Source organism: Oryx dammah, unplaced genomic scaffold, assembly GCF_014754425.2.
Source record: "Oryx dammah isolate SB20612 unplaced genomic scaffold, SCBI_Odam_1.1 HiC_scaffold_26, whole genome shotgun sequence".
Lineage (NCBI taxonomy): Eukaryota > Metazoa > Chordata > Mammalia > Artiodactyla > Bovidae > Oryx > Oryx dammah.
Window position 1 is genome coordinate 43,866,754 of NW_024070210.1, and position 27,494 is coordinate 43,894,247.

General features: G+C 36.6%; 1 protein-coding gene across 2 annotated transcripts in view; it reads right to left on the reverse strand.

The window, feature by feature from the left end:
- DMXL2 (Dmx like 2) overlaps positions 1 to 27,494 on the reverse strand; it is a 177,333-nt gene that overhangs the window by 80,267 nt on the left and 69,572 nt on the right. For both annotated transcript variants that reach the window (XM_040226516.1, XM_040226515.1), the window contains exons 7-8: positions 3,807 to 3,985; positions 1,928 to 2,111 (exon numbers count right to left, since the gene is read on the reverse strand). In XM_040226516.1, coding sequence (XP_040082450.1) covers positions 1,928 to 2,111; positions 3,807 to 3,985 — 363 coding nt within the window. The remainder of the gene's footprint in view (positions 1 to 1,927; positions 2,112 to 3,806; positions 3,986 to 27,494) is intronic.

The window sequence follows — 27,494 nt, forward strand, 5'->3', positions numbered from 1 at the left end:
AAGACAAAAAGAGGGTACAAAAATACAGAATAACAACGGGAAGCCTTAACTTAGTGTAGCCAGAAAAGACCTCATGAAAGTGATGACCTATGGAATTTGTTTAAATTGTGATAGGTATCTATGATAAAAATTCTGTACTGACATACCCCATCATCTGAACTATTCTGACATGGGGCCATGTCAACTCTTGGCACCATCTTTTCTCCACATCGTAACTCCACCTCATGGCACTTCCTTATTGTGTCACATAACCACCCCCAAAACCATGCCTAATAATATTTAATAATATACCATTCTTTTCATTTATTCCTCACATTCAGTTAAATAAAATGTAGCATCCTTTCAGTTATTTCTGTGTTAAGGTAAAATATCTGCACCATCCTTTCAATTCCACAGCTCTTGTCCCTTTTCGTGTGAAAAACAGTATCAGTTCTATGGTGTGTCCTCTGTCTCTGGTCTCCCTGTTTATTTCTTTGATTATACCTATCAAATTATTTTCACTCGATCTTTGACATTTATCATTATTTTAAATTAGATTGGCAAGGCCAATTATTTTCTCCTAGAAACAAAAGGTATAATTTAAGTATATATAGAATTATATATACCTTACAGTTAGGAGTTTTGTAGGAAAGGGTGTTAGAAAGCAAAATAACTTGTAAGTCAGGTAATCAGGCTTTTTCTATTAAAAACAATTTTAACACTACTATTGAACAACATTTTATTAAAAGAGTGCAAAACTGTCAAATCACTGATTACATATTACATTTTTGCTTTTACTGTATGTGGCAGTAATTAAGTTTAACAAATACTTGAAAAGTAATTTATTAGGTAACATGCAGGATACAAAAATATCTAAAAGTCCTTAAGCCTCCAAAAGCTTATAATAGTTTAAAGATAAAATGTTACAGAAGTATATATAAATTATTGTAAACATCTAGTAAATAAAATACTTTTCCCTACTAAATTGCAATCAATATCAAAACATACTATAACTCTGTTCTGACTTCTTTTAATTTCATTTATGATTTAAATGTTGAAAAAATGTATAAATATTGCCTAATTACAGATAGTATCAGAGCAGGACTACTTTATATAAAATTTTAAAAGACCATATCCTTAAGCCTATCAAACCCCCAAAATACTTCTGCCTGCTGAAAATGCAAAAACTATTTTGGCTATGCAACCATTAAAGTGTTCATGTAAATATGCAATGTAAAAGTATAATTAGTAATGTCGAGAGATATTTATAACACATTAAGTATAAAAAGCAAGTTATAAACATTACTACAATCTCAATCTTATAAATAAAGAAAAAAATGCACAAACACACATACTGGAAGAGTTGGATTATAAACTCATTTTTATTCTTTTTCCTAATCTAATTTTAGAATAAGCATAAGTAATGTGTTTATCTCATTTTATTCCCTAATCATAATGGGCACAATAGTTCACACTATATTATAAAAATCTAACTTCTTAGAAAGCACTTTTATAGTATATTTAAAAATTAAAAATATTATTTCACTTTCAAAATAGTAAACCATGAAAATTATGCAATTATATAAGTTCACTTAATATCTTAACACTTTTATTCTTATTCACAGTCATTTTTAACTTTATTTTCTAATTATAAGTCACTCTTAGTAAAATTCACTCCTCACGAACAAAAGCAAAATATTTGTTTATTTTTTAAAGGTTATCGTGGTATTTTATTTTTTTTTATCTTTCGGCTGTGCCATGCAGCTTGCAAGATCTTATTTCCCTGACCAGGGACTGAACCTGGGCCCTGGCAGAGAAAGCACCTAGTCCTAACCACTGGACCATGAGGGAATTCCCCACAAAATATTTTTAATTACAACCAATTTCAAGGACTTTTACATGACACATTATCTTCAAGATTCATTTACTGTTTTATATAATACAGTACCTCAAGAGCATGCTGTATTCTGTCTTTCTGTTTTCCAGCATGAGTAAGGTTGCTGGAAACGCTGGAAGTGGTAGTCTCACAAATCTGCTCACCCAAAAGACAGTCTTCTGGAAGTAAGGTTTCTGCCCAGAGCCGGCAGACACCATCATGGCATGAAGTTAATAACACATTACAGACAGAACCTCTAATGATAAAGAGAAATAAACAGAAGTTACTATGAATACCAATGCCATCAAAAATTAAAGGCTATTCATAGTTCCTCATGCTTAAAGATGACATTAGTACAAAACTAACAATATATCTACCTGCAGTTCTTTTTCCAATAATGATAATAGATTTCTACTGACTATTTCACACTCTCAACACCCATTTATTACCTGCTCAGACCTGCAAGGTGGCAGGCTGGACTCAGGATGCAATCTGTTACCATGAAATAAGAACAACCTAACTGACCGACACTCACCTTAATACATTCAACTTAAACTCTGAATAGCTAAACTGAATGACAGTATAGTATGCGTCCAACTGTTTTAGAAGTTACACTGCGTGGAGAAAAAGTATCAATCAAAGAGCCTGAAATCACACACAGTATGGCTGAACACCACAAAAACTAGGAAGTAGGGGTGACAAAGGAAACAAATAAATTAATGCCAGATTATATACATGTGCTGCTTGAAAACAAGGCTCTGGAAGATTAGTATCTCCTAAACAAAACAAAAACAGCAAAAGGAAACCTACATTTCTGTCATTACAAATTACAGAATGACCATAATAAAAGATCATTAATTATTAAACTATGTGGTTTACCACAGTAGTCGCTTTATCCTTCTTATAATCTAAACAGTTATGAATAGGGAAACAAATGTATTAATAAAACTGTAAGGAGACTGTAATTTCAAACTATAAATCAATTTCCATTAAGTTAAGCAAAAATGTCACAGTATCAAGCAGCTGAAGTGACTTAACTTCTCATCATGAAAAAAAAAAGCACAAAAAGTTTTCCTGTTAAAAAAATGCTTACACAGAATCTGACTCAGTCAAAGGTAAAGTGTTCTGCAAATGTTTTCCATAGGTGCAAATAACTTAAGCAGATTAAGTTAGAATGGCCTTTTATTTAGATTCCAAAACTGTATACATTCCCCATGTTATCATTTACTGAGCCCCACACTGAGTGTGCTGTATTTCCCACCAAGGGCAAATGGTGCTCAGATATACTTAGCAGATGAAATAACCCTTCCTCAAGAATGAATACAGATTTCTAAGCAAGAATTTTTAGAACTTAAATATAATACAAGAATCATTTGTTTAGTCTATTTTATAGCTTGCTTAATCTTTCAAATGCTTTTAAAAGATGCTATAACAATGAGAAAAATTTGATAAGTTTCTGTTGCTAGCCTTAAGAAAAATTTGGGACACTTTATTCACTGTATGTGATTACACTTTACCAGCATGTGGATTACTAACAGTTTATTACTATGTTTTATTCTTCCTTAATGTGTGCTTTTCTGTTACCTGCAAACGTTTGCTTCTTAGAATCTATTGCTGCTGCTAATACTGACAATACTAGCTAATGCTGCCTGGGCACACACAATGTGCAAAGGCCTGTATAAGCATTCACACGCACTCACATATTTTAGTCTCTCACAACTCTCTGAGGCAGGTACTATTGCTACCCTCATCTATAAGGGTAAAAAGAGCTTAAGAAATTTAGTCAAAAGCTCACAAAGCTGGTAACAACAGCAAAATCTGAATTCAGGAAGTTGATACCCAGAACTTATGCTCTTAACTGTCACCATATCAATCAAAAGAACTTTTGTTTTCATTATTTTTATAAACATATAAGTATACAAAATGAAGTTATATGACACATTCGTCTAACCTGGGCATATACTTGCTAGTTTTACGCCATGAAAAACCTGTTACAGCTCGTGGATGTGCCAAATACACAAAGGAAAACTGAGTAGACGCCTGTCTCCTTTTCACTTCATGATGATCCTGAGGTATAATTGAAGACTTCCAACCAGTCATAGGATACCACACTTTCAAAAGACAATCATCCTGTAAAAATATATAGGCCAATATAAAATTAATTTGTATACAAACAATTCAAAATTTAAGTGGTTTGAACAGAAGCTTTAAAAATTAACCTATATATTAAAAACACATATAAAGTTTATATATATAGTATAGAACTAAATCTAGTAATAAAATGATGCTTATTACTCTAAATGATACCATTCATGAAGGATAAATGGACCAGATGCTCATTATCAATATTCTCTACACAGAGGTGGTTTTCAAATAGAGATTGAAGCCAAACTCCCCCACTTCAATACACCAGGGTCCTCCCTGTAAAGAAAAGACTCAAAAGACTCTGAAACCAGATGATAGCTTGGATAAGAAAGAAGCCATGTTATCTGGCACTGTTATCCTTTTCTCCTTTCTGAAGAGATCGGAAAGGATGAGTCAAATCTTTTTTAAAAAATTTCTTCTTGTTCTAAGTCAGGATGCAGCAAACTTTTCCTGTAAAGGGCCAAGTAAGTTTTGTGGACCACACAGCCTCTGATACAGATTTTTCTTGGTTTTGTGTTTGTTGTGTTTTTTTTTTCTTTATAATCCTTTAAAAATGTAAAATCCATTCCTGGCTCATGGGCCATATGTGTTCTTATGATGAGAAGGCATTTAGGCAGTTTATGGGAACCACCTTTATGCCCACTTAAGATATTTACAGGTATACCAATAGGCACTGACAATCATTTTTCTTAGCTCTAAGAATTTTGTTAAAAGGCCTAAACAATTTTATCTTATTTAACAGGAACTATCTCTTTTATAGTGCTTCATCCTCAATGGTGAAAAGTTTATAAAGGAAAATAATAAAATAACATTTATGGGAAAAAAATCTCAATCTCTAAGAAACAATGAAATTATGTGTTTCTGAGAAGTGTGTATAGGTGAAAATATTTTCATCTGAACTGGACAAACACTTCTGCCTCTTTTCCATTTTAGTATTCATTCTCAATATATATTACATAATGTATGTTTCTACTGAGGGGTCATTTATTCGGATATCTGATACACACAACAGATCTCTTTAAGTACTTACTCTGAGACAAAGCACTTAACCATGCACTAGTTGCTTTCCTTCAAATACCTTTCTCACCTAGTATAGTTTTCACCTTCCCAAATTTACTGCACAATCCATGTCAGTAGTTTCAGATTATGTACCATAAAAACCCTTAATGCACCTGAGAGCCCCTAAGGAGTCAAAAAGGAAAGTCACAGAGTCTCCACAACCAAGGCAATCTATTAGCCCCTTCTCCTATTCCCACTAGCTTCCCCCCTAGTGAAGCAGCCTCAACACTTTTATATATTACTATCTAAAACTCTAAAACCACAAAGAATTAAACTAGAAATCAGTACTAGAGAGAAAATTCTCAAGTATTTATAAACTAATCAAAACACTTCTAAATTACAAGAGAGAATTTTATATATGTTGAACTGAAGGAAAATAAAAACAAAACATCAAACTTGGAGGGTTGTAGCTACATGAGCGCTTAGAAGGAAATGTATAGCTTTAGATGCTATACATCAAGAAAGAAGAAAAGTCACAAATCAATGGTTTAAGCTTCAACCTGAAGCATCAAGTAAAAGAAGAGCAAAGAGAACTCACATTAAAGAGATAAGAGGAAGAATGAAAACCAAAGAAATAAAATACGAAAAAAAATCAAGAAATCAATTAATCCAAAAGCTATTTTGAAAAGATCAATAAAATTTATGATCTAGAGTGATCAAAAATATTTAGAGAGAAAACACAAATTACTGTTATCAAGAATGAAAAATAGGACATTACTACAGATCCCATAAACAACAAAGGAACTGGGGAATATCATGAACCATTTTATCCCAATCAATTCAACAATGTATGTTAAATCCCTTAAAAGATAATTTCAAAACAACTGACAAAGGAGGAAATAGAAAACCTGAATAGTTCTACATCTATTAGAGATGTTGAATTCACAATTTGAAATATGCTCACCAAAGGACAAAACAAAACCCTAAAACTGTAACTAAAATACTAGCCTAGATGGCTTTACTGATGAATTTTACCAAACATTTAAGGAAGAAATAGCACCAATCCTTCACAAACTGTTTCAGAAAATTAAGGAAAAAATGATCTCATTGTATAAGAGCATTATTATTAGTCAGACACCAAAACCAAAGACGTAAAAAAACTATATATGAATATGTTTCATAAACAAAGATGCAAACACCTTTAAACTTAATCCAGCAGTATGTTAAAAAACAAGTTTTGAACAAGTGGAGTTTATCCCAGCAAAGAGAAGTGGGTTTAACATTGGAAAAATCAGTAACTGCATTTCATCATATTATTGATAACAGAATGAAAAAGAAAACTTACATAATTATCTCACTATATGCAGAAAAAGCACTTGACAAAAGTAAACACTAATTTATGGAGGAAAAATAACATTCTCAACACACAGAAATAAGAAAAATAAAAGGGAATATATCACATGATCAAGTTGAGTGACTACGATAAACCTTCAATGCTTTTCCTGTAAAACTGGGAGCAATAAAAGAACATCTGTTCTCATTGTTTCTATTCAACAAATTGGATTAGATGTCCTAGTACTTGGTGATATATTGGGTAAGGGAAAAAATAAAAGGCATACGGATTAGAAAGGAAGAAGTAAAACTGTCTTTATTCACTAAATCCTAAGAAAACTACCCAAAAAGGTTGCTAGAACTGATAAGCAAGGTCATGAGATTAAGGCTAAAAATTCAAAAATCAATTCTATTTCTATATGTTACCAATAATTAGAAGTGCAATTTCTGTAAATACATTTTACATTAGAAAGATAAATTGTGTACACTGAAAATGATGAAATGCTGCTCAGAGAAAGAAAACCTAAATAAAAAGAGAAATATACCACATCTGTAGATAAGAAGACCAACTATTACTAATGTAGAATTCTTCTCAAGTTGATCTGTAGAGATACAATGTAAACACTATCAAAATCACAGCAGGTTTTTTTTTTTTTTGGTAGAAACTGACAAAATCTGTAAGGAAATCAAAGGACTGGCACCACCAAAAATATTTGAAAAGAAAAAAGTTAAGAGGAGTAACAGACTTCGAAACAGAGTTTGGGATGGTTATGTACACACTGCTATATTTAAAATGGATAACCGACAAGGCCCTACTGTATAGCACCCGGAACTCTACTCAGTGTTGTATGACTGTATGGAAGGGAGGGCCGTTTTGCAGGGAATGGGTACACATATATGTATGGCTAGTTCCCTTCACTTTCAACTGAAACTATCACAACATTCTTAATCAACTATCAGTTCAGTTCAGTTGCTCAGTCGTGTCCGACTCTTTGTGACCCCATGAACAGTAGCACACCAGCCTCCCTATCCATCACCAACTGCTGGAGTCTGCCCAAACCCATGTCCATTGAGTGAGTGATGCCATCCAAACATCTCATCCTCTGTCATCCCCTTCTCCTCCTACCCTAAATCTTTCCCAGCATCAGGGTCTTTTCAAATGAGTCAGCTCTTCGCATCAGGTGGCCAAAGTATTGGAGTTTCAGCTTCAGTATCAGTCCTTCCAAAGAACACCCAGGACTGATTTCCTTTAGGATAGACTGGTTGGATCTCCTTGAAGTCCAAGGGACTCTCAAGAGTCTTCTCCAACACCACAGTTCAAAAGCATCAATTCTTTGGTGCTCACCTTTCTTTACAGTCCAACTCTCACATCCATACATGACCACTGGAAAAACCATAGCCTTGACTAGACGGACCTTTGTTGACAAAGTAATGTCTCTGCTTTTTAATATGCTGTCTAGGCTGGTTATAACTTTCCTTCCAAGGAGTAAGTGTCTTTTAATTTCATGACTGCAATCACCATCTGCAGTGATTTTGGAGCCCAGAAAAATAAAGTCTGACACTGTTTTCACTGTTTCCCCATCTATTGGAGATGAAGTGATGGGACTGGATGCCATGATCTTCGTTTCTGAATGTTGAGCTTTAAGCCAACTTTTTCGCTCTCCTCTTTCACTTTCATCAAGAGACTCTTTAGTTCTTCACTTTCTGCCATAAGGGTGGTGTCATCTGCATATCTGAGGATATTGATATTTCTCCCGGCAATCTTGATTCCAGCTTGTGTTTCTTCCAGCCCAGCATGTCTCATGATGTACTCTGCATATAAGTTCAACAAGCAGGGTGACAATATACAGCCTTGACATACTCCTTTTCCTATATGGAACCAGTCTACTGTTCATGTCCAGTTCTAACTGTTGCTTCCTGACCTGCATACAGATTTCTCAAGAGGCAGGTCAAGTGGTCTGGTATTCCCATCTCTTTCAGAATTTTCCACAGTTGATTGTGATCCACACAGTCAAAGGCTTTGGCATAGTCAATAAAGCAGAAATAGATGTTTTTCTGGAACTCTCTTGCTTTTTCCATGATCCAGAGGATGTTGACAACTCTGGTTCCTCTGCCTTTTCTAGAACCAGCTTGAACATCTGAAATTTATGGTTCATGTACTGCTGAAGCCTGGCTTGGGAGAATTTTGAACATTACTTTACTAGCATGTGAGATGAGTGCAACTGTGCAGTAGTTTGAGCATTCTTTGGCATTGCCTTTGGGATTGGAATGAAAACTGACCTTTTCCAGTCCTGTGGCCACTGCTGAGTTGTCCAAATTTGCTGGCATATTGAGTGCAGCACTTTCATGGCATCATCTTTCAGGATTTGAAATAGCTCAACTGGAATGCCATCACCTCCACTAGCTTTGTTCATAGTGATGCTTCCTAAGGCCCACCTGACTTCACATTCCAGGATGTCTGGCTTTAGGTGAGTGTCAGTGATCACACATCATCATGATTATCTGGGTCTTGAAGATCTTTTCTGGACAGTTCTTCTGTGTATTCTTGCCATCCTTTATTGAGTCCATCTGTGCATGAAATGTTCCCTTGGTACCTCTAATTTTCTTGAAGAGATATCTAGTCTTTCCCAGCCTACTGTTTTCCTCTATTTCCTTGCATTGATCACTGAGGAAGCCTTTCTTATCTCTCCTTGCTATTCTTTGGAACTCTGCATTCAAATGGGTATATCTTTCCTTTTCTCCTTTGCTTTTTCACTTCTCTTCTTTTCACAGCTATTTGTAAGGCCTCCTCAGACAGCCATTTTGCCTTTTTGCATTTCTTTTTCTTGGGGATAGTCTTGATCCCTGTCTCCTGTACAATGTCATGAACCTCTGTCCACAGTTCATCAGGCACTCTATCTATCAGATCTAGTCCCTTAAATCTATTTCTCACTTCCGCTGTATAGTCATAAGGGATTTGATTTAGGTCATACCTGACTGGTCTAGTGGTTTTCCCCACTTTCTTCACTTTAAGTCTGAATTTGGCAATAAGGAGTTTATGATCAACTATACTCCAATACAAAATAAAAGTTCCAAAAAAAAGAATAGCTGAGGAGTATATATGTTCACAGAAGTATTTTATTTAATAAATATAATTCCCAAAGGGGAAAAAAAAGTTACAGGAGTCATACTACTCGATTTAAAGCTAACTATAAAGTCATTGTAATCAAGACACATACCATTAGCATAAAGGCATATATATATATACACACATACACACACACACATAAATGTGTGTGTTAACTTATATATGGAACAAAATAAGGAAGCCAAGAACAGATCCACATATGTATGGAAAACTGATTCTCAACAAAGTTGTCTAGGACATTCAATGGAGAATGGATTCTCTTTTCAAAATGTAACTGGAATTATCTTGATATCCCCTTGGGAAAAAGCTGACTTCAAACCAAATGCAAAAAAAAAAAAAAATCCCAAAATGTAAAAATCAAAACTCTAAGGGCTTCTGGTTCAAGATGGTGGAATAGAAGGACATACACTCATGTCCTCTTGTGAGAGCACCAAAACAGTAACTAGCTGTTGAACAATGATCGACAGGACACTGGAACCCACCAAAAAAAGATACCCAATGTCCAAAGACAAAGAAGAAGCCACAGCAGATGGTCGGAGGGGCACAATGACAATAAAATCAAATCCCATATCTGACAAGTGTGTGACACACAGACTGGATAACAAAGAAGTTCTCACACTGTTGTGAAGGCTCTGAACCCAACATCAGGCTTCGCAGCCTAGGGATCTGACAAACAGACTGGAATCCCCAGAGAATCTAGTGTTGAGGGCCAGTAGGATTTGATTACAGGACTTATAAAGGACTGGGGAAACAAGAGACTCCAGCCTGGAAAGGCATAAACAAAATTTTGCACGCGCCAAGACCCAGGGGAGAGAAGCAGTGACCCCACAGGAGACTGAACCAAAACTACGTGCTAGTGTTGGAGGGCCTCCTGTGGAGACATGGGTCAGCAGCGGCTCACCACAAGGACAGGGGCACTGGAAGGTTTCCCTTGGCACAAACCCTTTTGAAGTTCACTGTTAACCCAACCATAGAGTCCACAGACCCTAGAGCTTGGTTACCTCATGCCAAACAACTACCAGGGAGCAGTGCAATTCCACCCATCAGCAGATAATTGGATTAAAGCTTTACTGAGCAAGGCCTTGCCCACCAGAGCAAGATCCAGTTTTTCCCATGCCACTCCCTCCCATCAAGACGCTTACAGAAGCCTCAGCCTTATCCATCAGAGAGAAGACAGAAACCATATAGGTTTCTCAAGAGGCAGGTCAGGTGGTCTGTTATTCCCATCTCTTTCAGAATTTTCCACAGTTTACTGTGATCTACACAGTCAAAGGCTTTGGCATAGTCAATAAAGTAGAAATAGATGTTTTTTCTGGAACTCTCTTGTTTTTTCCATGATCCAGCGGATGCTGGCAATTTGATCTCTGGGTTCCTCTGCCTTTTCGAAAACCAGCTTGAACATCTGGAAGTTCATGGTTCACGTATTGCTGAAGCCTGGCTTGGAGAATTTTGAGCATTACTTTACTAGCGTGTGAGATGAGTGCAATTGTGCGATAGTTTGAGCATTCTTTGGCATTGCCTTTCTTTGGGATTGGAATGAAAACTGACCTTTTCCAGTCCTGTGGCCACTGCTGAATTTTTAATTCCCTTAAATGTAAATGGATTAAATGCACCAACCAAAAGACATAGACTGGCTGGGAGATGAAAACACGTGCATGTATGCACTTCCACTTACCACAACACTCTACTTGACACCCTCCCCAAAATTGTTTTATATTATTAAGTTAATCATGTTCCCATTATGAATTACAATTGTAATTATTTTTTGTCTGGCTATTGACTGTGAAAACTGATAAACATCTTTTACTGTTGTGATGATTTAACTACTTCTCACTTAATATCACTGACTCATTTGGTCAACAGAAAAATAAGAACTCTATATAACCAAAACTAGGATCTCATAAGAAAGCCTGTAATCACTTTTTAAAATCCAGATTCATATGAGAATTATCTTGAAATCTTTTGAAAAATACAAATACTCAGGCATTGCTTTTTTTCTCCAGAGCTCCAGATATGTTTCTAATGAACAGTCCTGTTTAAAAACAACTGGACTATATGATGATCATTTATTTTTATATAGTATGTTTCACTTTTTCTATTTCATATTCATTGCTCCCATTTCATTTAGTTTATGTTCTCCAATTTCTCCATCATTTTTTTTGCTATTCTTTTCAAGCCTTTATCAACTGTAGTAAAGCTTTTATATATATATAACTATGTACTATATATATATTAGAAAACATCAATTTTTTCCTAACTGAAAAAAAATTATGACATTTTGATTCCACTTGTTTGACTTAGTATGAGTAGAATGCTATTATTTCTAATAAAAAAATAGATAGGCAATAAGCAACAAAGGTTTACGGTATAACATAGGGAACTATAGTCAATATCTTATAATAACCTATGATAGAAAATAATTTGAAAAATTATATATGTGTACTTTTATAATTGAATCACCTTGCTGTGCACTTGGAACAGTGTAAGTCAACTATACTTCAATAAAATATACATATATATATTCTTTTAAACTGTAAAACTTCTAAGAGAAAACACAGTAAAATATCTTTGTGATTTCAGGATAGACAAAAAAATTTTTTTTTAATGACAAAGAATTTTTTAAATCTAGGCCATAAAGAGCACACACCAATATTTAAAAAATTATGTTGGATTTCTTCAAAGTTAAAAACTTCTACACATCAAAAGATCATGGTATATGGTCCCACCACTTCATGGCAAATAGATGGAGAAAAAATGGAAACAGTGACAGGCTTTTTTCCTGGATTCCAAATTCACTGTGGATGATGACTGCAGCCATGAAATTAAAAGACGCTTGCTCCTTGGAAGAAAAGCAAGACAAACCTAGATAGCGTATTAAAAAGCAAAGACATTACTTTGCCTGCAAAGGTGTGTACAGTCAAAGCTATGGTTTTTCCAGTAGTCATGCACAAATATGAGAGCAGGACAATAAAAAAAGGCTGAGTGCCAAAGAATTGATGCCTTCAAACTGTGGTGCTGGAGAAGATTCTTGAGAGTCCCTTGGACAGCAAGGAGATCAAACCAGTCAATCCCAAAGGAAATCTACCCTGAATATTCACTGGAAGGACTGATGCTGAAGCTGAAGCTCCAATACTTTGGCCACATAATGAGAAGAGCTGACTCACTGGAAAAGACCCTGATGCAGAGATAGATCAAAGGCAGGATGAGAAGGGGACAACAGAAGATGAACTTGTTAGATGGCACAGCCAACTCAATGGACATGAGTTTGAGCAAACTCCAAGAGAATGGTGAAGGACAGGGAAGTCTGGCAAGCTGCAGTCCATGGGATCACAAAAAGTTGGACACAACTGAGTGACTGAACAACATACATCAAAAGACACCATTTAAAAAAATTAAAAAGCAAGTCATAATCTGGGAGGAAATATCTACATTTATCTTTCTTTTTTCAAATTTTTAAAAATTTATTTAATTGGAGGCTAATAACAATATTATAGTGGCTTTTGTCATACATTTATATGAATTAGCCATGGGTGTACATGTGTTCCCCATCCTGAACACCCCTCCCCATCCCATCCCTCAGGGTCAACCCAGTGCACCAGCCCTGAGCACCCTGTCTCATGTATCAAACCTGGACTGGGAATCTATTTCACATAGGGCAATATACATGTTTCAATGCTATTCTCTCAAATCATCCCACCCTTACCTTCTCCCACAGAGTCCAAAAGTCTGTTCTTTACCTCTGTGTCTCTTTTGCTGCCTCGCATATAGGGTCATTGTTACCATCTTTCTAAATTCCATATGTATGCATTAATATACTATATTGGGTGTTTTTCTTTCTGACTTAACTTCACTCTGTAAAATAGGCTCGAGTTTCATCCACTTCATTAGAACTGATTCTAATGCATTCTTTTTAATAGCTGAGTAATATTCCATTGTGTATATGTACCACAGCTTTCTTATCCATTCGTCTGTCGATGGACATCTAGGTTGCTTCCATGTCCTGGCTATTGTAAACAGTGCTGCAATGAACATTGGGGTACACGTGTCTCTTTCAATTCTGGTTTTCTCAGTGTGTATGCCCAGCAGTGGGATTGCTGGGTTGTATGGCAGTTCTATTTCCAATTTTTTAAGGTATCTCCACACTGTTCTCCATAGTGGCTGTATTAGTTTGCATTCCCACCAACAGTGTAACAGGGTTCTCTTTTCTCCTCAACCTCTCCAGCATTTATTGTTTGTAGACTTTTTGATAGCAGGCATTCTGACTGGTGTGAGATGGTACCTCATTGAGGTTTTGATTTGCATTTCTCTGATAAGGAGTGATGTTGAGCATCTTTTCATGTGTTTGTTAGCCATTTGTATGTCCTCTTTGGAGAAATGTCTGTTTAGTTCTTTGGCCCACTTTTTAATTGGGTCACTTATTTTTCTAGAATTGAGCTGCAGGAGTTGCTTATTTTTGAGATTGTCAGTTGCTTCATTTGCTATTATTTTCTCTCATTCTTGAGGCTGTCTTTTCACCTTGCTTATAGTTTCCTTCATTGTGCAAAAGCTTTTAAGTTTAATTAGGTCCCATTTGTTTATTTTTGCTTTTATTTCCATTACTCTGGGAGCTGGGTCATAGAGGATCCTGTTGTGATTTATGTCAGAGAGTGTTTTGCCTATGTTTTCTTCTGGGAGTTTTATAGTTTCTGGTCTTACATTTACATCTTTAACCCATTTTGAGCTTATTTTTTTGTATGGTGTTAAAAAGTGCTCTAGTTTCATTCTTTTACAAGTGGTTGACCAGTTTTCCCAGCACCACTTGTTAAAGAGATTGTCTTTAATCCATTGTATACTCTTGCCTCCTTTGTCAAAGATAAGGTGCCCATATGTGTGTGGATTTATCTCTGGGCTTTCTATTTTGTTCCACTGATCTATATTTCTTTCTGTGCCAGTACCATACTGTCTTGATGACTGTAGCTTTGTAGTGTAGTCTAAAGTCAGACAGGTTGATTCCTCCAGTTCCAATCTTCTTTCTCAAGAATGCTTTGGCTATTTGAGAGTTTTTGTATTTCCATATAAATTGTGAAATTATTTGTTCTAGTTCTGTGAAAAATACCATTGGTAGCTTGATAGGGATTGCATTAAATCTATAGATCGCTTTGTGTAGTATACTCATTTTTACTATATTGATTCTTCCGATCCATGAACATGGTATATTTCTCCATCTATTTGTGTCATCTTTGATTTCTTTCATCAGTGTTTTATAGTTTTCTATATATAGGTCTTTTGTTTCTTTAGGTAGTTTTATTCCTAAGTATTTTATTCTTTTCGTTACAATGGTAAATGGAATTGTTTCCTTAATTTCTCTTTCTGCTTTCTCATTGTTAGTGTATATGAATGCAAGGGATTTCTGTGTGTTGATTTTATATCCTGCAACTTTACTATATTCATTGATTAGCTCTAGTAATTTTCTGGTGGAGTCTTTAGGGTTTTCTACATAAAGGATCATGTCATCTGCAAACAGTGAGAATTTTACTTCTTTTCCAATCTGGGTTCCTTTTATTTCTTTTTCTTCTCTGATTGCTGTGGCTAAAACTTTCAAAACTATGTTAAATAGCAGTGGTGAGAGGGGGCATCTTTGTCTTCTTCCTGACTTTAGGAGAAATGCTTTCAATTTTTCACCAGTGAGGATACTGTTTGCTGTGGGTTTATTATATATGGATTTTATTACATTGAGGTATGTTCCTTCTATGCCTTCTTTCTGGAGAGTTTTTATCATAAATGGGTGCTGAATTTTGTCAAAGGCTTTCTCTGCATCTATTGAGATGATTATATGGTTTTTATCTTTCAATTTGTTAATGTGGTGTATCACATTGATTGATTTGCAAATGGTGAAGAATCCTTGCATTCCTGGGATAAAGCCCACTTGGTCATGATGTATGATCTTTTTAATACGTTGTTGGATTCTGTTTGCTAGAATTTTGTTAAGGATTTTTGCATCTATGTTCATCAGTGATGCTGGCCTGTAGTTTTCTTTTTCTGTGGCATCTTTGTCTGGTTTTCGTATTAGGATGATGGTGGCCTCATAGAATGAGTTTGGAAGTTTACCTTCCTCTGCAATTTTCTGGAAGAGTCTGAGTAGGATAGGTGTTAGCTCTTCTCTAAATTTTTGGTAGAATTCAGCTGTGAAGCCATCTGGTCCTGGGCTTTTGTTTGTTGGAAGATTTTTTATTACAGTTTTGATTTCCATGTTTGTGATGGATCTGTTAAGATTTTCTACTTCTTCCTGGTTCAGTTTTAGAAAGTTATACTTTTCTAAGTATGTGTCCATTTCTTCCAAGTTGTTTATTTTACTGGCATATACTTGCTGATAGTAATCTGTTATGATCCTTTGTATTTCTGTGTTGTCTGTTGTGATTTCTCCATTTTCATTTCTAATTTTGTTGATTTGATTCTTCTCCCTTTTTTTCTTGATGAGTGTGGCGAATGGTTTATTTATATTCTCAAAAACCCAACTTTTAGCTTTGCTGATTTTTGCTATGATCTCCTTTGTTTCTTTTGCATTTTTCTTTCCTTCTACTAACCCTGGGGTTCTTCTTCTTTTTCTAGTTGCTTTAGGTGTAGAGGTAGATTATTTGATTTTTCTCCTGTTTCTTGAGGTAAGCTTGTGTTACTATGAACCTTCCCCTTAGCACTGCTTTTATTGAATCCCATAGATTTGGGGTTGTTGTTTTCATTTTCATTCATTTCTATGCATATTTTGATTTTTTTTTATTTCTTGTGATTTGTTGGTTATTCAGAAGTGTGCTGTGTAGCCTCCATATGTTTGTATTTTTAATAGTTTTTTTTCCTGTAGTTGACATCTAATCTTACCACATTGTGATCAGAAAAGATGTTTGAGATGATTTCAATTTTTTAATTTTTGAATTTACCAAGGCTAGATTTATGGCCAAGATGTGATCTATCCTGGAGAAGTTTCCGTGTGCACTTGAGAAAAAGGTCAAATTCATTGTTTTAGGGTGAAATTTCCTATAGATATCAATTAGGTCTAACTGGTCCTTTATATCATTTAAAGTTTGTGTCTCCTTGCTAATTTTCTGTTTAGTTGATCTATCCATCAGTGTGAGTGGGGTATTAAAGTCTCCCACTATTATGGTGTTACTGTTAATTTCCCCTTTCATACCTGTTAGCATTTGCCTTACATATTGCGGTGCTCGTATGTTGGGTGCATATATAATTGTTATTTCTTCTTCTTGGATTGATCCTTTGATCTTTATGTAGTGTCCTTCTTTGTCTCTTTTCATGGCCTTTATTTCAAAGTCTATTTTATCTGATATGAGTATTGCTACTCCTGCTTTCTTTTATTCTCCATTTGCATGAAATATCTTTTTCCAGCCCTTTACTTTCAGTCTGTATGTGTCCCTTGTTTTGAGGCGGGTCTCTTGTAGATAGTATATATAGGGGTCTTGTTTTTGTATCTATTCAGCCAGTCTCTGTCTTTTGGTTGGGGCATTCAACCCATTTACATTTAAGGTAATTATTGATAAGTATGATCCCATTGCCATTTACTTTGTTGTTTTGGGTTCGAGTTTATAAACCTTTTCTGTGTTTCCTGTCTAGAGAAGATCCTTTAGCATTTGTAGAAGAGCTGGTTTGGTGGTCCTGAATTCTCTCAGCTTTTGCTTGTCTGTAAAGCTTTTGATTTCTCCTTCATATTTGAATGAGATCCTTGCTGGGTACAGTAATCTGGGCTGTAGGTTTTTCTCTTTCATCACTTTAAGTAGTTCCTGACATTCCCTTCTGGCCTGAAGAGTTTCTATTGAAAGATTAGCCATTATCCTTATGGGAATCCCCTTGTGTGTTATTTGTTGTTTTCCCCTTGCTGCTTTTAATATATTATTTGTTTTATCTTTAATTAATTTGAATAATATGTGTCTTGGGGTGTTTTGTCTTGGGTTTATCCTATTTGGGACTCTCTGAGTTTCTTGGACTTGGGTGGCTATTTCCTTCCCCACTTTTGGTAAGTTTTCAACTATTATCTCAAGAATTTTCTTATGGCCTCTCTTTTTGTCTTTTTCTTCTGGGACTCCTATGATTTGAATGTCGGGGTGTTTAACATTGTCCAGAGGACTCTGAGGTTGTCTTCATTTAATTCTTTTTTTCTTTTTTCCTGTCTGCATCATTTATTTCCACCATTCTACCTACCACCTCACTTATCCTATCTTCCACCTCTGTTATTCTACTGTTGGTTCCCTCCAGAGTGCTTCTGATCTCAGTTATTGCATTATCCATTATTGATTGATTCATTTTTATTTCTTCTAGGTCCTTGTTAAACTTTTCTTGCATCTTCTCAATCCTTGTTTCCAGACTATTTATCTGTAACTCCATTTTGTTTTCAAGATTTTGATCATTTTTACTATCATTATTCTGAATTCTTTTTCAGATATACTCCCTATCTCCTCCTCTTTTGTTTGGTTTGGTAGACATTTATCATGCTCCTTTACCTGATGAATATTTCTCTGCCTTTTCATCTTGTTTAGACTGCTGTGTTTGGGGTGGCCTTTCTGTAGGCTGGAAGTTTGTGGTTCCTCTTTATTGTGGAGGTTCCTCCCTGTGGGTGGGGTTGGACGAGTGGCTTGTCAAAGTTTGCTGTGTGGGTGTTCTGGTGGGTGGAGCTGGATCTCTTCTCGCTGGAGTGCAATGAAGTGTCCAGTAGTGAGTTTTGAGGTGTCTATGGGTTTGGTGTGACTTTTGGCTGCCTGTATTTTAATGCTCAGTGGTATGTCCCTGTGTCGTTGGAGAATTAGCTTGGTATGTCTTGCTCTGAAACCTGTTGGCTCTTGGGTGGAGCTTGGTTTCAGTGTAGGTATGGAGGCTCTTGGATGAGCTCGTCGATTAATGTTTCTTGGAGTCAGGAGTTTTCCGGTATTCTCAAGTTTTGGATTTAAGCCTCCTGCCTCTGGTTTGCAGTCTTATAGTAGCCTCAAGACCTCTCCATCCATACAGCACTGATGATGAAACATCTATGTTAATAGTGGAAAGATTCTCCACAGTGAGGGACACCCAGAGAGGCTGAGTTACATGGAGAAGAGAAGAGGGAGGAGGGAGTCAGAGGTGACAAGGAGGAGAAGAGGAGGAATCAAAAGGGGAGAGAGCAAGCTAGCCAGTAATCAATTCCCTATTTGCTCTCCACAGTCTGGAACACTCAGAGAGGTTCACGGAGTTACACAGAGAAGAGAAGGGGGAGGAAGGCGATAGAGGTGACCTGGGAGAGCAGAGGGGGAGTCAAAAGTAGAGAGACCAATCTAGCAAGTAATCAGTTCCCTAAGTGCTCTCCACAGCCCAGAACACCCAAAGAGAGTCAAAGAGTTAAGCAGAGAAGAGAAGGGGTAGGGAGGAGATAGAGGTGACCTGGGGGAGAAAAAGGAGAGTCAAAAGGGGAGAAAGCAATCAAGTCAGTAATCACACTCCTACGTAAAAATGGGTACTGATGATTGGATTCCTAAAGATACAAAATTCATAACAAATACCAAAAAGCAAAGATTAAAAATCCAGAGGAGAGATTAGACTCTCAAAAATACAATATTAAAAAAAAAAAAAAAAAAAATTGCAAAAATTATGAAATACATATATATGAAATTTGCTTTAAAATAGGGTCTTTTTTGGCAAGGTAATAGTAGGTTTTAAAAATTAAAATTAAAGGAGTAATAAAGAACTTTAAATTTTAAAAAATTTTAATTAAAAAATGATAATAGTAAAATATATTTACAGGAATTTCTCTGGAGCTTTTGAGGGCAGTGTGGGGTCAGTTCAGTTTCAGATAGTTCCTTGTTCCAGCTTATACTTCTTCTTAAGGTCTACAGGCCCCTTCCAATGTAGTCAGTGCTTACTACACAATTTTAATCTGTTGCACCTGTCACTTCCAAAGCAGTTCCCTCTTTGTTTACTTGGCTGCTTCTGTTTGCAAGTCTCTTCAGTGTCTAATTTCCACCCTGACACAAGGGGGTGAAGGTGGTCATTTATTTAGGCTCACTTGTTCAGTTGTGCTGTGGGGAGGGAGGAACACTGCAAACAAAGATCACTGGCATATCTGGGGAGTGCTCGCAGTGTCTGGACCACTCTGGGTTTGCCCCCGCTCATGTGTGTGCTTTCTCAGTCTATACTGCTCAGGTTCCAGGTTGCTCTGCAGGGGAACTGTCTCAAGAGGGCCTTGGGTTGCATGCACTTCCCAGGTCTAAGCCACTCAGGTTCAGGTTCAGGTTCTTGGGTACTCCACAAAGGCACAGACTCGTTTGAACCTGCATTTTGTGCCCTTCCCAGGTCCAAGCACCTCAGGCAACCAAGTGCTTGACAAGCACATTCTCCCTAAGTGGGTGGTGTGTCATCACCTCCCAGGTCCCAGCCACTCGGTTTCCCGGGTGCACCACGAGAGTGCCGTCTCAGGTGTGCTGTGTGTCTCCTCTGGGGAGCTGATCTCTGACTGCGGATGTCAACCATCCAGGATCCCAGGAAGACTTGGTTAGCAACTGGGAGCCCACTCGCAGTTTGGTAGAGGGTACCATCTCCAGGGATGAGACTGCCCCTTGCCTCCTGGCTCTGGCTGTCGCCCGCCTGCCTCTCTGCCTCCAGTGGGCGGAGGGGCCAGTCCGCAGCCAGCTAGCTCTCCTCTGCTATTCGCTCAGTCCTTTGTTCTGTGAGTGGGCCAGGCTGTGCCTCAGGTTAAGAGCTTTTCCTGGGAAAGTTCTCTCTCTCATTTTCTTTTTCTCTCTGGCTATCCCACAGTTTGGATTGCTATCTCATGTTAGCTCCCTCAGATTGTCCTCAGGGCATTCAGGCCTTGTCCTTACCCTAAGCATGTAGCTGGTGCCTCCCTGTTCAAGCTCGCCACTGGCGGACGCAAGCATCTGCGCTACTTATCTGCTGGGAAATGCGGTTAGGTGAGTAATATGTGGGGGTGTGGTTTCCTGGTGTTTAGAAACTTCTCCTTCACAACTCCTTCCCCAGGATGGGTCTCTGTCCCTAACTCTTTTGTCTCTCTTTTCCTCTTTTATATTTTGTCCTACCTCCTTTGAAGAGAATGGGATGCCTTTCTGGGTGGCTGGTGTCCTCCGCCAGCATTCAGAAGTGGTTTTGTGGAATTTGTTCAGCATTCAAATGATCTTTCGATGAATTTGTGAGGGAGAAAGTGGTCTCACCATCCTATTTCTTCATCATCTTCCTGCTCTCCTTTATCTTTCAATTACACTAAATTTACAAAGAACTCTTACAACTCTGTAATGATCAGAAAACCAACCCAATGTTTTTAAACTGGCAAAGGCAAATAAACACTTTACCAACCAAAGGATACAGACACCCAATAAACATGTGCTCAACATCATTAGAAGTCAGAGAAATGCATATGAAAACAACAGTAAGATACCACCTACACAAACTATTACAATGGCTAATATTAAAAAGGCTGACAGTATCAAATGTTGGCAAGCAAGTGAAGCAACTGAAACTATTCAATTGTTGGTGAGCATGCAAAATGGTACAACTTTGGAAAGTATTTGGTACCTTTTTGTAAAGCACCATAAAGTGAAGTCGTTCAGTTGTGTCCGACTCTTTACGACCCATGGACTGTAGCCCACCAAGCTCCTCCATCCATGGGATTCTCCAGGCAAGAATACTGGAGTGGGTTGCCATTTCCTTCTCCAGGGGATCTTCTCGACCCAGGGATCGAACCCAGGTCTCCCACATTGCAGGCAGATGCTTTAACCTCTGCACCACTAGGGAAGCCCATATGATCCACCAATTTCACTCCTACTGTATTTTTCCAACCATGAGAAACAGAATGTTTATACAAAGACTTGCAAATGAGTGGTCATAGTAGCTTTGATCATTTTAGCCTAAAACGCCAAATGTCCTGTATGTCCATCAACAGATAGATGGATAAACAAATTATGAAATATCGAAGTAACAGAATTCAACTCAGAAATAAAAAGAACAAATCACTGATGCATACAACATAGATTAATCACAGAATATTGTGCCAAGTGCAAGAATTCAGACACAATAGATATATATACTAGTATTCAACTATACAATGTCATTTACATGCAACTCTAATGAAGGCAAATCTAAGTATTAGAAAGGAGAGCAGCTATTTATTATCTGGGATTAAGAATAGGAGTGAAGATTAATTGGGAAGAGGTAAAAGAAACCTTCTGAGATGATGGAACTGTCCAATAACTTGATCATGGTGGTGATTACACAGGTCTCTAAATTTATTAAAATAATCTGAACTGTATATTTTAAATATAATTTCATTTTATGCTAATTATACCTTTTAGGTTAATTAACTTAATGAGATAATTACACCACATAGAGTTAATTATTAAAAAATACAGGGACAAGATTTACACAAAAGGATATTCATTCTTTATAGCAACAGAAAAAAATGAGAACTATTCAATGTTCATTAATATTTATCTGGTTAAATTAACTGTGATATACATTCATTCATATAGTGGAAAACTATGTAACCTTTAAAGATATATGTGTATTGACACATTAGTCTTTGATACATTAAGTGAATAAATCAGCTTAAAGAATATGTATACACATACACTTCTGTGTGGTTTACAAAGGCATCAAAATGTCTAAAAGAATATATATTAAATAGAGAACAGTGGCCTTTTGTTGTTGTTAAGTTGAGGTAGGTCTATTTGGCAGGGGATTTTTATTTTCTTTGCATGTTTCTCTTAATAAAAATACATAGTATGCTAAAGACGTAAAGATATTTCCATGTTACAGGGGAAATAAAGGTCAATAAGCGAATCTTTGAGTAACCAAAACAGTATGTCTAGGTAAAGAGAAGCACTCTCAAGAAGAGGAAAAGTTTCAAGGAACATTCTGTAGCCTGCTCCTTCCCTTCCTGCCAAAATCATCCTCTTCAAAAATTCTTCTCACTCTAGCCCTGAGAAAGCCCAGTTTTTTTCTCAATGGGTAATCCTCTATTAAGGAAAAGTGTTTTTGAAAAAAAAAAACAAGATATTTTAAGTTACTTTCAAATTTTAAAAAGTAATCAACTGTTATACAAAGTATTTAGATATAAACTTCATAAACATGAACAGAATTTGTTTATACTGCAAGATCCTTTAAAATCTATAGTGCTATATAATTTTAAAGTTTCACACACATGATTTCATATAATCCCATAATAACCCCCTTTTCAAAATTCCCTACCTTTACATTGCCCCTCCCCCATTTCCCACTCCCTACATTAACCACTGTTCTCAATATTTATATTTATCTCTATAGAGTTTTTTCTCTAAATTTGTGAGCCTGCTTTTTTTGTTTAATTCGCTAGTTTGTTGTATTTTTTAGATTCCACGAATGCATGTACACCCGTGGTGGATTCATGTCAATGTATGGCAAAACCAATACAGAACTGTAAAGTAAAATAAAAAATTAAAAAAAAAAGTGATATACAGTATTTCTCCATCTGATTTCACTTAGTGTAATACCCTCCAAGTCCATCCACATTGCTACAAATGGTAAAATTTCATTCTTTCTTATGGCTGGGTTGTATTTGTGTGTGTGTGTCTGTGTCTGTGTGTGTCTGTACACCACGGAGAGCCCAAATCAGTAAAATCAGAAATGAAAGAGAAGATGTTATAAGTGACACCACAGAGACACAAAGGATCGTGAGAGACTACTATAAGCAACTATATACCAGTAAACTGGATAAACTAGAAGAAATGGATAAGCTCTTAGGTACAATCTCCCAAAACTGAACAAGAAGAAATAGAAAATATGAACTGGCCAATTATCCATAATGAAATTGAATCAGCAATTTTAAAACTCCCAACAAACAAAAGTTTAGGACCAGATGGCTTCACTGGTGAATTCTACCAAACATTCAGAGAAGATTTAACACCTATCCTTCTGAAACTATTCCAAAAAACTGCAGAGGAAGGAATAATTCCAAACTTATTCTATGAGGCCAGCATCACCCTGATACTAAAACAAGACAAAGACATCACACACACAAAAAAATACAGGCCAATATCATTGATGAATATAGATACAAAAATCTTCAACAAAATATTAGCAAACCAAATTCAACAGTACATTAAATGTCTCATATACCATAATCAAATGGGATTTATCCCAGGGATGCAAGGATTTTTCAGTATCTGCAGATCAATGTGATACATCACATTAATAAAGGAAATATAAGAGCCATATGATCATCTCAATAGATGTAGAAAAAGCTTTTAAGCAGACATTTCTCCACAGGAGACATACAGATGGCCAATAAATACTTGCAAAGATGCTCAACATTGCTCATTAATAGAGAAATGTAAATCAAAACTACAATGAGGTATCACCTCCTACCATTCAGAATGACAATCATCAAAAGAAAAAACAAAAAAACTGTAAATGCTAGAGAGGATGTGGAGAAAAGGGAATCCCTACTGCACTATTGGTAGGAATATACATTGATAAAGCCACTCTGGAGACCAGTATGGAAATTCCTTAAGAAACTAAGAATAAAACTGCCATATGACCCATCAATCCCACAACTGGGCCCATACCCTTAGAAAACCACAATTAAAAAGACACATGTACCCTAATGTTCATCTCAGCAGTATTTACAGTAACAAGGACATGGAAGCAACCTAGATGTACACTGACAGATGAATTGATAAAGAAGATATATAAAAAGAAATATACAACAGAATATTACTTAGCCATAAAGAGGAATGAATTTGAGCCAGTTGTAGTGAGATGGATGAACACAGACACTGTTGCACAGAGTGAAGTAAGTCAGAAAAAGAAAGACAAATATTCTATATCAATGCATATATATGGAATCTAGAAAAACTGTACTGATGAACCTATTTACAAGGAAGGAAAGGAGATGCAGACTTAGAGAATGGACCTGTGTACACAATGGGTAAAGGAGAGGGTAGGACGGATTGAGAAAGTAGCACTGACATATATACACTATCATATGTAAAACAGATGACTAGTGGAAAGCTGCTATATAACACAGGGAGCCCAACCTGGCACTCTGTGACCACCTAGAGGGGTGGGATGGAACAAGGAATGGATGCTTAAGAGGGAGGGGATTTATATATATAACTATGACTGATCTGTCCTATTCTACAGAAGAAACCAACACAACATTGTAAAGCAATTATCCTCCAATTAAAAAAAAATTTACAAAAAAGCTTTTTAAAAAGTTCAAGCCAGAAAGAAAAACACCAATACAGTATACTAACACATATATATGGAATTTAGAAAGATGGTAATGATAACCCTGTATGCGAGATAGCAAAAGAGACACAGATTTATAGAACGGACTTTTGGACTCTGAGGGAGAGGGAGAGGGTGGGATGATTTGGGAGAATGGCACTGAAACATGTATACTATCATGTAAGAAACGAATCGCCAGTCTGTGTTCGATATAGGATACAGGATGCTTGGGGCCGGTGCATGGGGATGATCCAGAGAGATGATATGGGGTGGGAGGTGGGAGGCGGGTTCAGGATTGGGAACTCATGTATACCCGTGGCAGATTCATGTCAATGTACGGCAAAACCAATACAGTAAAGTAAAATAAAGTAAAAATAAAAATTAAAAAACAAAAATAAAAAGTTCAACAGCCATTTACAGTGAAACCTCTACAGAGAGTGGACACAGAGGGAACCTACCTCTAAATAATAAAGGCCATATATGACAAACCCAAAGTAAACTTTATACTGAACAGTGAAAAGCTGAAAGCATTTCCTCCACGATCAGGAACAAGACAGGGTGTCCACTCTAATCACACGTATTCAATAGTTATGGAAGTCCCAGCCACAGCAATCAGAGAAGAAAAATAAATAAAAGGAATACAAATTGTCACTGTTTCCATATGACATGACACTATTCACAGAAAACCCTTACGATGCTATCAGCAAACTAATAGCACTCATCAATGAATTCAGTAAAGTTGCCAGATACAAAACTAATATACAGAAATCTGCTGCATTTCTAAAAGTCACAATGAAGTATCAAAGAGAAATTAAGGAAACAATCCCATTTATCACCATATCAAAAATAATAAAATACCAAGGAATAAACCTAAGGAAGTAAAAGACCTATACTCAGAAAACTGTAAGACAGTGATGAAACAAACTGAAGATGACACAAACAGATGGGAAGATACGCTGTATTCTTAAACTGCAAGAATTAATATTGCTAACATGACCATGCTTGGAATTCCCTGTCAATCCAGTGGTTAGGACTCAGAGCAATCTGCAGATTCAATGCAATCCCTATCAAAATATCAATGCCATTTTTCACAGAACTAGAACAAATAATTTCAAATTTTATATGGAAACATACACAGAATTTAAATAAACCTATCAAGGAAACAAAAGAGAAAAAACAATTATTGAGCTGAAGATTTACTTGGGTGTTTCCTAGAGGAAAGGGCTCTTTAGTAAGTAAGACTCTACTTAGACAAAAAGTTAAAATACTCGTAAGCTATCCACAAATTTAATTTACTACACATTAAAAAAATATAGATATCAGCTTAGGGTTCAAGATGATGTTCAAGTAGAACAACATGCACTCATCTCCTCCTGTGAGGGCATCAAAATCACAACCATCAATAGGAGGACACTGGTACCTAGGAAAAAAAAAAAAAAAGATAACCCATGTCCAAAGACAAAGAAGCCAAGGCAAGGTGACTTAAAGATTTACTGAGCATGACCTGTCCAGCAGAGTAAGATCCAGTTTTTCCCACAGCCAGTCTCTCCCATCAGGAAGATTCCACAAGGCTCTTATCCTCATCCATCAGAGGGCAGACAGAATAAAAACTACAATCACAGAAAACTAACCAGACTGATCACATGGATCACAGCCTTGTCCAACTCAATGAAACTATGAGCCATGCCATGTATGGATACCCAAAACAGGTCATAGTGGAGATTCTGACAAAACATGGTCCACTGGAGAAGGGAAGAGCAAGTCAATTCAGCATTCTTGCTTTAAGAACCCCATGAACAATATGAAAAGGCAAAAAGATATGACAATGAAAGATTAACTCCCCAGGTCGGTAGGTGTCCAATATGCTACTGGAGAAGAGTGGAAAAACAGCTCCAGAAGAAATGAAGAGGCTGACCAAAGCAGAAACAATGCCCAGGTGTGTATGTGTCTGGTGGTGAAAAGTAAAGTCCAATGCTGTAAAGAACAATACTGCATGGGAACCTGGAATGTTAGGTCCATGAATCAAGGCAAAATGGAAGTGGTCAAACAGGAGATGGCAAGAGTGAACATTGCCATTTTAGGAATCAGTGAACTAAAATGGACCAGAAAGGGTTAATTTAATTCAGATGACCATTATAATACTGTGGCAAGAATCCCTTAGAAGAAATGGAGAAGCCTCATACAAAAGAGCCCAAAATGCAGTACTTGGGTGCAATCTCAAAAATGACAGAATGATCTCAGTTCGCTTCAAAGGCGAACTATTCAATATCACAGAAATCCAAGAATATGTCCCAACCACTAATGCTCAAAAAAAAAAAAAAAAAAAAAAAAAAAAAACCTGAGGTCCTTTTTATCACGGGGAACTGGAATGCAAAAGTAGGAATTCAAGAGATACCTGGAGTAACAGGCAATTTACCCTTGGAGTACAAAATGAAGCAGGGCAAAGGTAACAGAGTTTTGCCAAGAGAATGCACTGGTCATAGCAAACACCCTCTTCCAACTACACAAGAGACAACTCTACACATGGGCATCACCAGATGGTCAATACTGAAATCAGATGATTATATTCTCTGCAGCCAAAGATGGAGAAGCTCTATACAGTCAGCAAAAACAAGACTGGGAGCTGACTGGGGATTAGGTCATGAACTTCTTATTGCCAAATTCAGATTAAATTGAAGAATGTAAGGAAAACCACTAGACCATTCAGGTATGACCTAAATCAAATCCCTTACGATTACACAGTGGAAGTAACAAATAGATTCAAGGAATTAGATCTGATAGACAGACTGCCTGAAGAACTACAGACAGAGA